The 14,849-nt window shown below is 37.1% G+C and overlaps 1 protein-coding gene, 1 long non-coding RNA gene and 1 other non-coding gene across 3 annotated transcripts in view; 2 read left to right on the forward strand and 1 right to left on the reverse strand.

The window, feature by feature from the left end:
* Positions 1–14,316, forward strand: part of LOC144251035 (uncharacterized) — a 93,018-nt gene extending 78,702 nt beyond the window's left edge. The window contains exon 5 of the mRNA XM_077794161.1: positions 14,011–14,316. Within this exon, the coding sequence (XP_077650287.1) occupies positions 14,011–14,228 (218 nt within the window). The 3' untranslated portion in view covers positions 14,229–14,316. The remainder of the gene's footprint in view (positions 1–14,010) is intronic.
* On the reverse strand, positions 54–3,972 carry LOC144251036 (uncharacterized). The gene is made up of 3 exons (XR_013342612.1): positions 3,887–3,972; positions 1,410–1,541; positions 54–180 (listed from the first exon to the last, which is right to left on the reverse strand). It is a non-coding gene; the product is annotated as an uncharacterized LOC144251036 (long non-coding RNA).
* On the forward strand, positions 8,312–8,418 carry LOC144251202 (U6 spliceosomal RNA). The gene has a single exon (XR_013342636.1). It is a non-coding gene; the product is annotated as a U6 spliceosomal RNA (small nuclear RNA).
* Positions 14,317–14,849: the final 533 nt, after the last annotated feature.

Consider the following 14,849-nt stretch of genomic DNA (forward strand, 5'->3'; position numbering starts at 1 on the left):
CCAACACAGAAATAAATGAACATTTCTTTAATGTCATAGCCTTGCTAACCTTTTACTCAAAATGACAACAGAGGAAAATGGGAAGTAGCATAAAAGCAGTCATCTAAGGTAGGGACTAAAGTTCCAAAGTCAAATGCTGAAACTGAGGAGCAACAAGTTAGGAACCAGATCCCACATAACCTAGTGAAAAGAGAAACAGGTACCGCAGTTCTTGAAATGAAAGAAACAAGAGAGAGAAATATAAAATGGTTTCATGTTTTTCCCTTCTCTTTATCCTTCTATTTCCTTTTTCCTTTTAGCTGAGACAAAGTTCAATGAGATTAGAAAATTCCTCACAGGAATCCAGGCAAACGATTCTTCTATTTAAGAAGGGAATACTTTTTAAGAGATTTTACTCTCAATTGTACAACGATATGTCTGAAATAATTAAGAAATCAGAAAAAGAACACTCAGATTTGAAGAGATTTGTATCCAATGCTTTTGGCCTCTTTAAATGTTAGGATTTTCATATGCAAAGTCCATTTACCTAAAATAATTTTCTTCCAATTATGTTAAATAACTATGAAACAGAATAACCTACAGTACAAACATAAGTATGTATAAGCCTATACACACACACACACACACTTATACATATATGTACACACATACACAGACAGACTAATTCTGCTCAGGAAAAAAAAACTTAATGAACAAAACATTTAATGGATTTTTGGACAACACATAATCTATACTTCCAAATAAAAAGGTATTTTCTGAACATATGATCAAATCATAAAATCTGGGAAAATTTATATAAAAGACTGGAAAAATTATCTCATCTCCTTTTTCTCATTTTACTGTATTTCTTTGCAGCATTTCCCCCTGTTTATATGTGTTTATATTAACATACAGTTCATCAACATTTAAATCTTAGTTTCTGCTTTTTTCACCACTTCACATTTAATTGTGAGCATTTTCTGTACCTCAAAGCTTTGAAATAAATAAATCTGCCTACTATTCCATTAATCAAACATACAATAACCCCTAAATAAATTATGTTGTGCTAAGTCTTCAATCTAATACACTGTTCCATTGAAAAGCATTACCAAAATCTTCAAAGCATAGTTATTTCTTTAAGATAGACTACTAGACATATATGCTACATAAAAGGATATTTATCTAACCTATCCCATCTTTTATCCCACTTTTAAGACTTCTGATACATATGAAACTACTGGTTAGGATGGCTGTAAGAATTACCAGTTCTACCAACTGCACCCACACTAAATTATTTTATAAGGTTAGTTTGACTTAAACCACTAATTTGTGTTTTAGCAACTGAAAAAGAAAAAAAAGGGGGGGGCAGTGACTATATAAAATAATCCTTGTGCTTATGTGCTAAGGAATAAGTAAGTCAATTTACTCACAACAACAACAGTTCTCCAAAAGAAAATGAGAAAGGATACAATCCCAAAGAAAACAGTGAAAACTACAGGCTTCCATGGTAGTCCATAAAAATCAGGCCCAGGTTGAGTATCATCAGGCAATGTAGTAAACAGCTGAAACAGACAAATTAGAAAAAATGGGAAACCTTAAATTTATAACAAAACAGTCACAAAGAATCATGGCAATTCTAAACCAACCTCCTCATCAGAAAACCACCTCCTCAATATTTTCCAATAGCTTCTTCAAGAGAGAGGATACTGGCAGTCTCATATTTTTTGTTCTCTTGCAGTGTTTTCAAGTATAATGAATCTAAATACTTTTAAAAAAATATTTATTTATGTATCTTTAGTTTTAGGGTGGACACATTGTTTTGTTTTTATATGGTGCTGAGGATCGAACCCAGTGCCTCATGTATGCTAGGCAAGCGCTCTACCACTGAACCACAACCCCAGCCCGAATCTAAATACTTTAAATTGAGCATACATTTCCAGTTTGTAACAGGCCCTATATCATCACATTGTCTAACACCTGGCTAGAATCCCTCTGGATCATTCTTTTCTCTGATAACCTGGTTTTTAGAATTTAAAAAATTCATTTAAGACAAAAACTTAACTATATGAAAGAACTAATTAATTTTATGGCAACAAATAAAAACAATGATGATATATGTATAAGATTTTAAATCTTACTTCCATTCCACTCTTATATAAACAGACAAGTGACATGTAATTTCAGACAACTCTTGAAAACTGGTTAGATAAACTTCTCTGAATTTAACATCCTTCTATAAAATTCAAAGCCTAATTTTAAATGGTTGCTCAAAGGCAGTGTAGTAAACACCTGCCTACTCTTCCGTTTTCACCGCCCTCTACAGGTAATACCAGATAACTGTCATTTGGGCCCAATTCCCCAGCAGTCTCCCTAGGGAAAAAACCTGTAGTAACGTTAGCTGTTTGGATTGTTGGCTGCATTTCGGAACATACCATGAGGTTGTCACCTCTATTCCGTCAAAAAAAAAAAAAAGTGCAAGTGGGGAAAGCTCAAGTCCACTCTTACTGGCCTCGCTTAACAATACAGTCACGTCCTGCCTGCCTTGGGCCTGACACACTCCATTTCTCCATCGCAGCGACAGTCAGTGCACCCACTCCGCCAGAACTCAGCCACCCGCCTCCTGCAAGAGCTGGGGTCCCTCCCTGGGAATGGGACCATCACCTCCAGTAGCTTGGCTATGAGGGCTGCGTAGAGCATCAACAGGGGTCCCAGGAGCTCCGGGTCCCCCGGGGAAGCACAGTGGCAGGTACTGTGAGTCCATGGTGTAGGGACAGCTGAGCGGAAGTGATGCTTCCCTGCAGAACAGCACAGGACCCTGTCTTTCACTGTTTCCTACTTTGGGAGGACCCAGCACAGGGGGCGCGTACTGGGAGTGAACTTTGCCTTCCTCCACCGCAGGCGCTTTTTGCCCAAAGCATGTAAAACGCGTCATCAGAGGAAGCCACTGGGCGGACTGCAGTGAGCAGATGGAGGATGCTGAGGGGTGGGGCTGGGAGCGGAAAGAACCAACTGCGGAGCCCAGCGGGGGACAGCACAAGGAGAGCCAAGCGGAAGAGTCCAAATGAAAGGACTCCAGAAGGAAAGACGCTCACCTGTCCCCGGATTACTGCTGTACATAGGTGTAATCTTAATATAATCTTCTATTTGTTCCTTCTGTTCTTTGTTCTTTTTCTTTTCTTTCTTTCTGTCTTCTTTTGCAGAAATACCACTATCGGTATGTTTTAGTGATTTCTCTATTGGCTTATTATTCCTCTATTGGCTATAACTCTGTTTTCTAATCTTAGTGCTTCAGAGTTTAGAATATACATCTTTAATTTGTCACAATCTACCTTCAGATGATACTATATTACTTCACATATTCAATAAGAACGTTAAAATAATTACTACCCTTCTGAGATTTATAATGTTGTCATGTATTTTACTTTACATGTTTTCTAAGTCCCATACTACACTGATATTTGTCTTTAAACAGTCAATGACTTTTTAAAATGTTCAAATAAGAAAAATTATTTTAAACATTTATGCACACAGTAACCATTTTCTTTACTCCTTTATTCCATTATTTCCATCTGCTGTCTTTCAGCTTGTATGTCAGTACAAGTCTTCATTTTAGAAAGATATTTCACTGGGCACGATATTATCGGCCAACATTATTGCTCTTCAAATATATTAAAGGTATCACTCCACTATATTCTGTGTTTCATTCGGGGTACTTCTCTTGCTTTGTCTTCAAGTTCACTAACAATTTCATTGCAATGCTTATTCTGGCATTAATCTCATCCACTGTATTTATCATATATTTTCAACTCTAGAAGTCTGATTTTCTTAAAATATATCTTCTATAACTCTTTTTACCTTTTTAACACACGAAATATAATAGTCATAACTTTTAAAAAAATGCCATTACCTCATTCTAACATCTCCGCCAGTTCTCAGTTGGCTTTGATTGGATGATTCTTCTCCTCATCATTGTGGATTGTATTTTTCTTGCTTCTTTGCATGCCTGGTAAGCTTTGATTCGATGCCATACATTACGAATTACTTTTCTTAATATTTTGTATACAGTTAAATTACTGGAAACAATTTGAGTCTCTTGGGTCTGAATATTTGTTAGGTATGACATAAATTATAACAGTCAGTCCGAGGTAACACCCTGATGATTATTCTACCCAACTTCCTTAGATAGTTTTTTTCAGGTGCTATTCTGGTCCCTGTGTTAGGACCTGTTCCTTCTAATCACTTAAGATTGTTTCTCTGACTTGCTAAGCAGTTTCATCACACTTATGTGCTGATCAATACCCTGCTGAACACTCAGGGAGCCTTTCACAAATTTCCAGAATTGTCTCTCAATGTAGCAACTTTCTTTTGTTACTCCACCCTGTGAATTCTAGTCACTTTGGTTTTCCTGGAATCTCAGCACCATCTCTCAATTCATGGTATCCTCTGGTTCTGCCTGACTTCCCCTTCTTTGTCATGGCTTGGGAATCTCTTAGCATAGTAAAAGCTGGGGCAACTAAAGAGCTCACAGCATTTGTTCCTTATGTTTCCAGAATCATTCTTGTTGCTTGATCTTCAATGTTACTGGATCTTCAAATTTTATCTGTTTGTGGGTTTTTTTTTCATATTTATTTAGTTGTTTCAGTTGGGAAGGTGAAGCCAGTACCTATATAAAGCTATCATAGCTAGATGTAAAAATCATTTGCTTTTCTTTTTATGGTGCTGGGGATTGAACACATGGCCTCATGTATGGTAGGCAAGTGCTCTACCACTGAGCTACATATCCCTTTTTCTCATTTGCTTATTTTTTAATAGCAGAATACATAATGAAATAAATTTTAAAAGTTAACTATAAAAGAGAGTAACATCAGGGTAGACAGAACTGGGACAAAAGCTAGAGTTCTTTCAAAATCAGGCAGGAGAATCACAAGTTCAAAGCTAGCCTCAGCAACTTAGCAAGTCCCTACGCAACTTAGTGAGAACTATCTCTAAATAAAAAATAAAGAGGCAAGGTATGTGGCTCAGTGGATAGGAGCCCTGGGTTCAATCACCAGTACCAGAAAACAGAAACAACTTATTTTTACAAATTAACTTTAGCTCTTCTAAATATTTAAATAAGTGTAAAATAAACAAAAAAAAATCTTTAAAAAGTAACACCTAAATATTGAAAGCAAAAATGAAACAACCTGTGATATCATGTTGGTGACAAACCACAGAAATGAATTATTTCAAATATACCTTAGTGGGATATACCTTAAAGACAAGAGAATTTCATTTCATTTCAGTAATACATTCCTGAAAGTATTTTAAATAACATAAATATAGTCGTGTGTTGCTTAATGATGGGAATAAATTCTGAGAAACACATCTTAGGCAATTTCAGTGTGTAAACATCATTAGGTATACTTATACAAACCTAGAAAATATAGCCATTTCCACACGTAGAAAATATAGCCATTTCCACACGTAGGTATTCATATATGGTATATCATCGCTTTGGGGATAAAAACCTATAAGATATTATACTGAATTATGTAGACAATTGTAACATTCGAAATGTTTATATATCTAAACATATCAAAACACAAAAAAGATATTAAAAATACTAGGTGACAAGAATTTTTTAGCTCCATTATTATGCACTAATGACCAAAATGTCATTAAGTGGCACAAGACTGTAAACAATTATATTGATGTCATTGAAAACTGGAACTCCAACATCAGAGAAAGAAAACACAAATCTAAGATAGATGAAGTGAAGTAAAATCTCTCTAGCATCCTGAATTTTCATGGGAATTATCTAAATGACATGATGAAAAATCCCCACATATTTCTGAGCTTTGTTCACTAAAAAGGCCTACAAATGACAGTCAATTTGAGCAATAAGCAATCCTAGTACTTGGAATGTAGCCTCTAAATATCATTTCCTATTGAAAGGAACCAAAGTTCTTTTAGAGAAATAGTTCCTTCAAGGTCTGGACAGGGAATGTTTAAGATGAACTTGGAACATCTCATAGTTCAAAAGCAAGGGAAATAGGTAACAATGACCACTAGGTGGTGGCAAAGGGTCCCAGGAGCCAAGATAAGGAGGCTTCTACAAGGCAAAAGGGGAAGAAATTGAGCATCAGGTAAGAACAATTACTATTCCTAACTGGATTAAACACACCAAATATTTTTAAATGTATGACATCATATTGACTCTTAAATAAAAATTAAAAAGATTTCAAAAGCCCCTTTGGGTATCATTTGATAATGCTAGAATAATACCTTACTATTCTGAAAAGTGTTTAAATGAAGAAAAGGAGTCAAATGTTTATCTCCTGCCTTAACTATACAAACCGAATATCTGTGTAAAGAATAATCAATCGTAGACAGGCGCCGTGGCACAAACTTGTAATCCCAGTAGATGGGGAGGCTGAGGAGGGAAGATAGCAAGTTCAAAGTCAGCCTCAGCAAAAGCAAATTGCTAAGCAACTCAGTGAGACCCTGTATATAAATAAAATACAAAATAGGGCTGGGGATATGGCTCACTAGCCTAGTGCCCCTGAGTTTAATCCCCAGTACCAAAAAAAAAAAGAAAGAATAATCAATCATAAATTTTTATTTGTATAGGCATCCCAGCCTTTAAATGAAGAAAGAAAAATCCCAGCAACTCAGACCATTGCTATTTTGCAACCTGTAATATATTAGCAAATCTCACCAAGGTCACTGTTGACTAGTAGTCAACATCAAAGGAGAAGACATGCAGATGTCAATGCAATATTTCCTATTAAGTTTTCATAAGAAACAGAATTTCCAAGAAATATAAAGCAACAGAGAGAGGCTGAGGTTGTTAGCTCAGCACTTGCCTAGAATGCATGGAGCCCGAGGTTCAATCCCCAGCACCACAAAAAAAAAAAAAAAAGCAATAGAGAAAACAGGTTAAATTGTTGTACCAGGGGGATGTCATTTATTCACCCAAACTACAATATATCCTAGAAGTCCCACAAACATATTTTTTTCAATTACTGCAAAAAGTTACAACAAAAGGAGAAATCAATAGACAGTAACTTATATGAAATTTGTTCTCCCACTGAAAGCAACCAGAAAGTCGGAATACATACATATATATATATATATATTTTTGGGTACCAGGGATTGAACTCAGGAGCACTTGATCACTGAGCCACATCCCCAGTCTCAGCCCCATTTTGTATTTTATTTAGAGACAGGGTCTCACTGAATTACTTAGCACCTCACTTTTGGCTTTGAACTCGTGATCCTCCTGTCTCAGCCTCCCGAGCCACTAGGATTAAGGCATATGCCATCATGCCCAGTCAAAATATATTTTTAAAGAGCTATTTTCAGATAGAAAGCCACAAGGGACATGCAACTGTCACCCCTAAGAGCAGGAGAACAAAGGTGAGCATTCTACCTGGAGGCACCCTCTAGACCTCAGTTTGGGAAGGGGAACCCAAATGGGGCACAACAGTCTCACTGAGGAGAGAGAGACCATAGTTCCAGGAGATTAAGCAGCCAAAAATATGTAGAGAAAACTACCAGAAAGATGGGAGCCACAAAGAAAAAGAGTTCCAGAAATCTGCATGGAGGTGGTCTTCAGTTTGGGGCTACATTCTAAGCAGTACCTGTGAGGGCCAAGAACAACTATAAGCTAACCAATCCCACAGGTGGCACTGAGCTGGGAGAAGTCTTGATTCCAGCTAGCCAGAGAGAGTTGACATACAAAAACAGTATGGTCAACAAGCTCATGAAGAAGTATTTGATCCAGGCAGCATGGCATATGTCTGTAATCCCAGCAACTCAGAAGGTTGAGGCAGGAGGATCCCAAGTTTGAGGCTGGCAACTTATCAAAGGCCTAAGCAAGTTAGTGAGACCCTATCTCAAAAGAAAAAAAAAGTTCACTCAATATCATTAATTATCAGGAAATAAACTCACAAAGACATACCCACTAGAATGGCCCAAGTGCTAGTGAAGATGAAGTCAAGTGGAAGTCTCCTAAATTGCTGGTGGAAGTATAAAATGATTGTGGTCATTTTTCAGCATGGCTTGACAGTATCACATAAGATAAAAACATACATTAAACATACATTAAACGTAGGAGGCAATTGCACTCCTAGGTATGAGTCCACTTATAGTGGCATATATATGAAAGAGTACTGTAGGAAAAATGAATCTATAGTTTAAAAAAAAAGTTATCAGTGGTTGCCTGGAACAGGTGGTGAAGGAACTCACTGGGAAGGATCCCAAGGAAACCCCTTTTCTAGTGAAAAAACTGTTCTATATCTTGATTATGGTAGTTTTTACATGGGTATCTACATTTGTTAAAACTCAGAGTGTGCTTACTTTGGCAGCACATATACTAAAATTGGAACAATACAAAAAAAATTAGCATGGTCCCTGAGCAAGGATGACACTCACATTTGTGAAGCATTCCATAGTTTTGTGGAACCAACCCTTCAGCAGATGAATGGATAAAGAAACTGTGGTACATATATGAAATGGAATATTACTTATAGCATTAAAAGAGAAAAAATTATGGCATCTGCGGGTGAATGGGAATATCAGGTTAAGGGAAGTAAGCCAATCCCAAAAACCAAAAGCTGTATGTTCTCTCTGAAAGTGGATGCTGACCCATAATGGGGGTGAGGTGTGTGGTAAGGGGCATGGAAAGAATGGAGGAACTTTGGGCAAAGGGGAGGCAGGACAGGTGAGGGGGCATAGGGATAGGAAAGATGGTGGAATGAGATGAACCTCATTACCCGAGGTACATGTAGGACTACACCTGTGTTGTGTACAACTAGGAAAAGTTTTGTTCCATTTATATACAATGAATCGAAATGCATTCTGCTATCATGTATAACCAATTAGAACAAATTAAAAAAACTCACTGATGTTGGCTATCAAGGAATTACTGTTAAGTTGGGTGATGGCCCGTGGGTTCATTATACTATTCTCTATGCTTTTCTTTAAAGCTTTTCTAATTAAATTTATTTTTTTAACTAGTACATAGAAAGAAATATTATAATTATTGAAGTAGGTAACATGACATTTTGATGCATGTATACACTATGTAACATGTAAATCAGTTAAATATATCTACCTCCTCAAACATCATTTCTCTATGGTAAAACTTTTACCATCTTTTCTTCTAGTATTCTAAAATATACAGTATGTTATGGTTACCTATAGTCCCCTACTATTCTCTCTGCTCTTATTTGAAAATTTCCATGATAAAAATACTAAAAATAATTTTTAAATTAAGATATAACTTCAAATATTTAAAGGATTTCTATGTAGAAAAGAATTCAATTTTATAGAGGAAATCCTGTGGAGGAAAATTTGGAGTCAATACAAGGATGAACTAGACAACAGAAGAACATATAGCCTTGTAAGAGAGTGACTCATGCTAGGAAATACTGGTGTACAGCCTCATAACTACTCGTCAGGGCCACAGTAAAGAAAATTACAGCAATGAGTGAGAAACTAGACTAGCAGCCTTCCAAGGTTTCTTATAATACTAAGATTCCGTTGATCAATGAATCTGATTGGTGCACATCTCCCAAACACATCAGAGCTTATTACTCTCCAGTCCTATCAGATATCATACTACTTGTTTAAGATTTTACATTGACTTGTTCATAATTTTTGCATATATTTGTTAAGTCCTTTTCTTAAGGCTTTCAAAAATCACAATCATGCCTTACACCTGTTAAGACTCTTTTAGTCCTCGCACAATGTCCTGTACATACTGGGCCATCAAAATGCCTTTTTGAAATCTCCTTTCAAATCAGTCTCCTAACATTGTGCCTCTTCTTTGCCACTCACGTCTATGTCTTACCTATCACCGTACAATCACTGACCATACCTGTACCACATTCATGTCCCCTGACCTAGACCTAGAGGAGGGCTCTGTGCATACCTAAAAATATGAATAAAGAAATCCTTCCCATATCGTGAGGCTGTTAACTTTCCAAGTGATGCTGATTCATTCTGATAATCAAATTATGACTGTGGAAGACTGCTTTAATCACTGGAAATATCATTATTCTAACTGCCTGGCTTGTACATACCCCTTACCCAGGTGGCTGCCACCATCATGAACAAACATGGAGCCAACTGAAAAATGATTTGTTTCTCCTCACCACATCTTTTCCACCCTGGTGGTCTTTCCTCCCCAGATATTCATTGTCTTTATACCACCTTCTGACTGCCTACATGAGAATTAGGGGGTGTGTGGGGGTAAAACCCTTCAAAGTGCCAGACACCTCACCAGACATTTTACCTTGTCAAATCATTTAATTCTTATGATTGGAGTAAGCATTATCTACATTTTTCAGATGAGGAGAACTTTTTTCAAAAGTTTAGTTATTTGCCCAAACTTCTAAATGATAACCTTGGGATTTGAAATCAGATCTACCTGGCTTCAAAATCTATACATTTTACAAGGAAAACAACAACATCATATTTATTACACAAGCCTTGAAATAACACAACCTACAGGAAACAACTTCAGTTGAGGAGGATTACTGTCACAATGGCCCTCCAACCTCTAAAAGCTTTCTCATTCCTATAATTCCTATAATTAAATTCTCCAACCTCTAAAAGCTTTCTCATTCCTATAATTCCTATAATTAAATTCTCCAACCTCTAAAAGCTTTCTCATTCCTATAATTAAATTCTAAAAGTCCAATATCAACAAATACCAATGGGGGGGAGGTAAGTCCTAAAATGCTTAGATAAGCTTCTAGACAGATTAAATGTCTTGTTTGGATCATGATTTTCTTTAGAAAGATCAGCCTTAAGTGACTCTTTCTAAGAAACAGATCTAACCTAATTCCTTTCATTCTTAAAACTTTCTAAGGATCCCCACTATTAATGGTCTAATGCTACTTTGGCTCATGACTTCCTTTAAGATTTGCTGGCCTCTCCAACAGGCCCATCCCCCTCCAACTTCACACTTTACAACACCAACTATTCACATTCTCCTGCCCTCCGAGAATATCCTTTTCTTCATGTTTCCATTTCTCTGAACACATTTCTTCTGACTGCCAGCTTCCCCCACCGTCCTCCACCCCAGCCTGTCTAATCAACAACAAACCACATGTCAGACTCCTGTTTGCCCTTTGCCTGTGCTTCAAACACATCTCAATTACTTTCTGACCTTATTGATCACCCTTCCAACCATAATAAATGCATTTATGGACAATGATGTTCTACCATCAAATAAATACCTCTCTTTCTGCCATTATCTTACTGTGTTTCAAGTGAATGCTGTTATCTCCCTGCCAGAATGAAAGGTTCTGAGGGGAAGAACCAAGTTTTTACAGGTGTGCAAATGTCCAGCCTTGGTAGACAGCAAATCTTCCTCATGTGCTAAACCAAGTAGCCATTAAAGCCACACCCCTATGGCTTTTGTTCCAGGAGCTATCTACTCAAAGGGTCAGGAGTCATTTTCATAAAGACATTTTAAGTTCTTCACTTCATGACCAGAAGCCACTTAAAAACTAATAAATAATCAACATTCTAATTGAAGAAACTATGTCAAACTTACCATCTTAGACAAATAAAGCAAGAATGAATGTAACAAGAAAAGTATGCTGTCCAAAAGGGTGGCATCTTCTGGCTCTTCCACATTTATCTCTAGTTGGTTTTCTGTATCAGCAGCATCAACAGGAGTACCTTCTGTTATAAGTAGCTCTAAAATTGAAAGGGGAAATGGCTATTTTATTTTATGCTATAGAATAAGAATTGTCTCTCTTCAGTTTCAATATTCATTGAGTATTTCACTAAATATATGAGTCACAGTGCCTGGAATATGTGGCTCTCCTAAAGACAATTAACACAGAGAAGAAAACTTCAAAATCCTAATTAGAGCTGTCAGACCCTTCAATTATAAAATGAACAATCTCCAGTCTACTCTCCACTACTTCCATGGCCATACAACTGCTACCAGAACAATATTTACTCAAGGAAAATTTTTAAACCAGAGATATATAGACAGGGTCACATTCAAAAAACATGGATTTAGTGCTGGTGAAACTTGTGTTTAAAATTTTAGGAAAGCTGAAAGAGAGGGAATCTTGGTTTGCAGATTTGCAGGTGGAATGAGCCAAGGCTTAACACAGTATCTGGCACCTGGCAGAGATACTCAACAGTTATTTATTGAATGGACAGATGACATCTATTTAAAAAGAACACAGTAATACCAAGAGAGACTAAAGGGAATTGGGTACAGACCTGCATTGAGGCTCTGTGAATGAGGTAGAATTCCAGTTAGACCTGAGAGCTTGTAGGGGTGGAATTTCAGTATGAGTTACATGAGCCTGGGGTATGTTTGATAAAACAGCAGGAGTCCAACATGCAGTTATTAAGAAGTTGGACCAGTTGCCTCTAAGGTCTTTCTCAACCCTGAGATTCTATTCACTACTATATTTTTAAGCTTTTGCCTAATTTTTATTTAGTTTTTGATGGACCTTTATTTTATTTATTTGTATGCAGTGCTGAGAATCAAACCCAGTGCCTCATATGTTAGACAAGCGCTCTACCACTGAGCTACAACCCCAGACCCTCCATTCACTATTGGTCTATGAATTTGACTGCTGGTGAAGTCTGCCCCATTGGCTCAGCATCTCAGCAGCTGAGACACATTAAATGACATTTGGGAAGATTTTACCTATTAAAGGTCATTGACATCATTTTGTGGTGGAACCTAAAAGGCCAGGGAAATAATTCATTCTTAATTTTGTAAGCCAAGTTATCCCTAATCTTGAAAGTTTTGGAGCATGAAAATAACAAATCTTAATGGTGCGTGATTCATTTTCAGAACCTTATGGAGTTAAAGACAGTTCAGAAGTCAGTAGTGTTCATATATGGATGCAATGTCTTCTGGAAAATGGGAGAACTGATATGTTATTCCTTCTCACATTAACTGAATCCCCCCCCTACTATGAGTTCTCCTACACTCTGTGTGTGCAAATGGTGGGGGGGTTCAGATCAGTGCTGCCAAGCCCTGCACTGGTGCAGGATAATGCTTATAGCTATGCTTACAGACCAGAACCTTTAAAAACACAAAATACAGTAATTACGGCTTCATAGCACCATACTGGATGGATAAAATAAAACAATTAGTCATCATCTAATTTACTGATAAAATGAGAGTGAGCAACACAAAAGTAGAATTCTGTTGATGCCATTATTGGGGATTTTTTTTGAAAAATTGTTTCTCATCTCCCACTGGATACTGTGCACTATGATGAAGTATTCATAAGTGTAAATCTAAAATGGATTGCAGTTCTTTATTGTTTCCTGTAAGTATATAGTATAAAGATCTGGACCATTGACTGCATTTGAAAAAGTTTAATTACCATGTCCAGGAAGCAAGTCAAAACAGGACTTGAGCTATATTATATTCCATTTAGAAGAAAAGAGAAAAAACACAGAATTTATGAGACTATGAACAGTGATTATTCAAGCTAACTTGTACCAGGCCAGACTTTCCTGGAAGGCCTGCTAAACACAGATTGTGGGTCCCACCCCCAGAGTTTCTGGTGCTGTTGGTCTGGTTGAAAACTACAGTTTTAGAGCATAAGGCCTTTGAAGAATAATATTTTAGTTGTAAATGGTTTACACAAGCTAGTCATAGCTAAACATTTGCTTTTAGGTGAGTTACAGTCTCTGGCCTATTTTTGATTTCTGTTCATCTTTATTCTTGCTTTTCTCTCACTTAAGAGATTTTTTTTTTGAACTCACATGTACCTATATCACGCTCTGCTCTATTTCGTACCTTTGGCAACAAATGTCCTTGAAAGCCTTCATTATGATAATGCCTCTGCTTTGTAGATAAAAATTGGCAAGCTTTACCTGGGTCTACTTTCTCAGTATTTGGGATCTTAGACACTTCTGAAACACCCATGTCCTCAGTCACAGGTTGACTCAAGTGGCTGGGCTCTTCAGGATGGTTCATATTAAAATGATGACTCAGGAGGGGAGGCTCTTCATGAAGATTTCTATTAAGACGATTTGTGTTCTCTTTAGGAAAATCATCTTCATGGGGTGTCTGCATCTCTACAAGGGAGAAGAATGCATTGAGCCAGATGGATGACACTATCTACCCCCACTTAAGCCCAATGATCAGCACTCCCCCTCAGCACACAGCTCCAGATACCTCAACACTGCCCTCCATGTCCTGGCATGCGCCCACGAGAACAACTGGGCAAGGGTACGGGAGGGTTAATTGTTTTCATCCCATTTAAAGGATGACTGAACTATACAGTCAAATTTATAAAGAAGCCTTTAATCCAAAGTATTTCATAAACAAATACATTTATGATAGAGGCTTCAATAACTTACCTTCCCTTGGCAAACCAACATACACCCACATGAATAAATGTGGAGAAGAGAATTCTGGTCCAGAACAAAAGTGTGAAATGTCTATTCTGCTCAGAAATAACAGGAACTCTTTCATCTACAAGTGTGCTGGTCTCAACGAACCAGTATAGAGAAGGGAATTCCATAAGTCTAGCTTGCTTAATGTGCCTTTCAAATATGTTCAAAGTGACCTAGGAGCCAAATGGTGAACCTATCTCCTTCCTGAGCTCAGGACATAGACCAATAGGATCCAGAGCAAAGATTATCTCTTTACAGCTTCATATTCTACCCTGAACATTCACTTGCACTTTGCATTCTTATCCAAAATATATCTGCTTTGATTAAATGTACAACTGTTTTCTTCCCCCAATTATCAGGTAAAATTAGCACTCTTGGGAAGTAAATTTTCCAATGGCTTTATGTCCTTCTGGAATTCTTATCATATACTCTCAGTTGAAATATTTCATTTTGAAAAACAATGGATAGAGATGATCAAATATGAAACC

The sequence above is a fragment of the Urocitellus parryii genome, chromosome Y, assembly GCF_045843805.1.
Source record: "Urocitellus parryii isolate mUroPar1 chromosome Y, mUroPar1.hap1, whole genome shotgun sequence".
Lineage (NCBI taxonomy): Eukaryota > Metazoa > Chordata > Mammalia > Rodentia > Sciuridae > Urocitellus > Urocitellus parryii.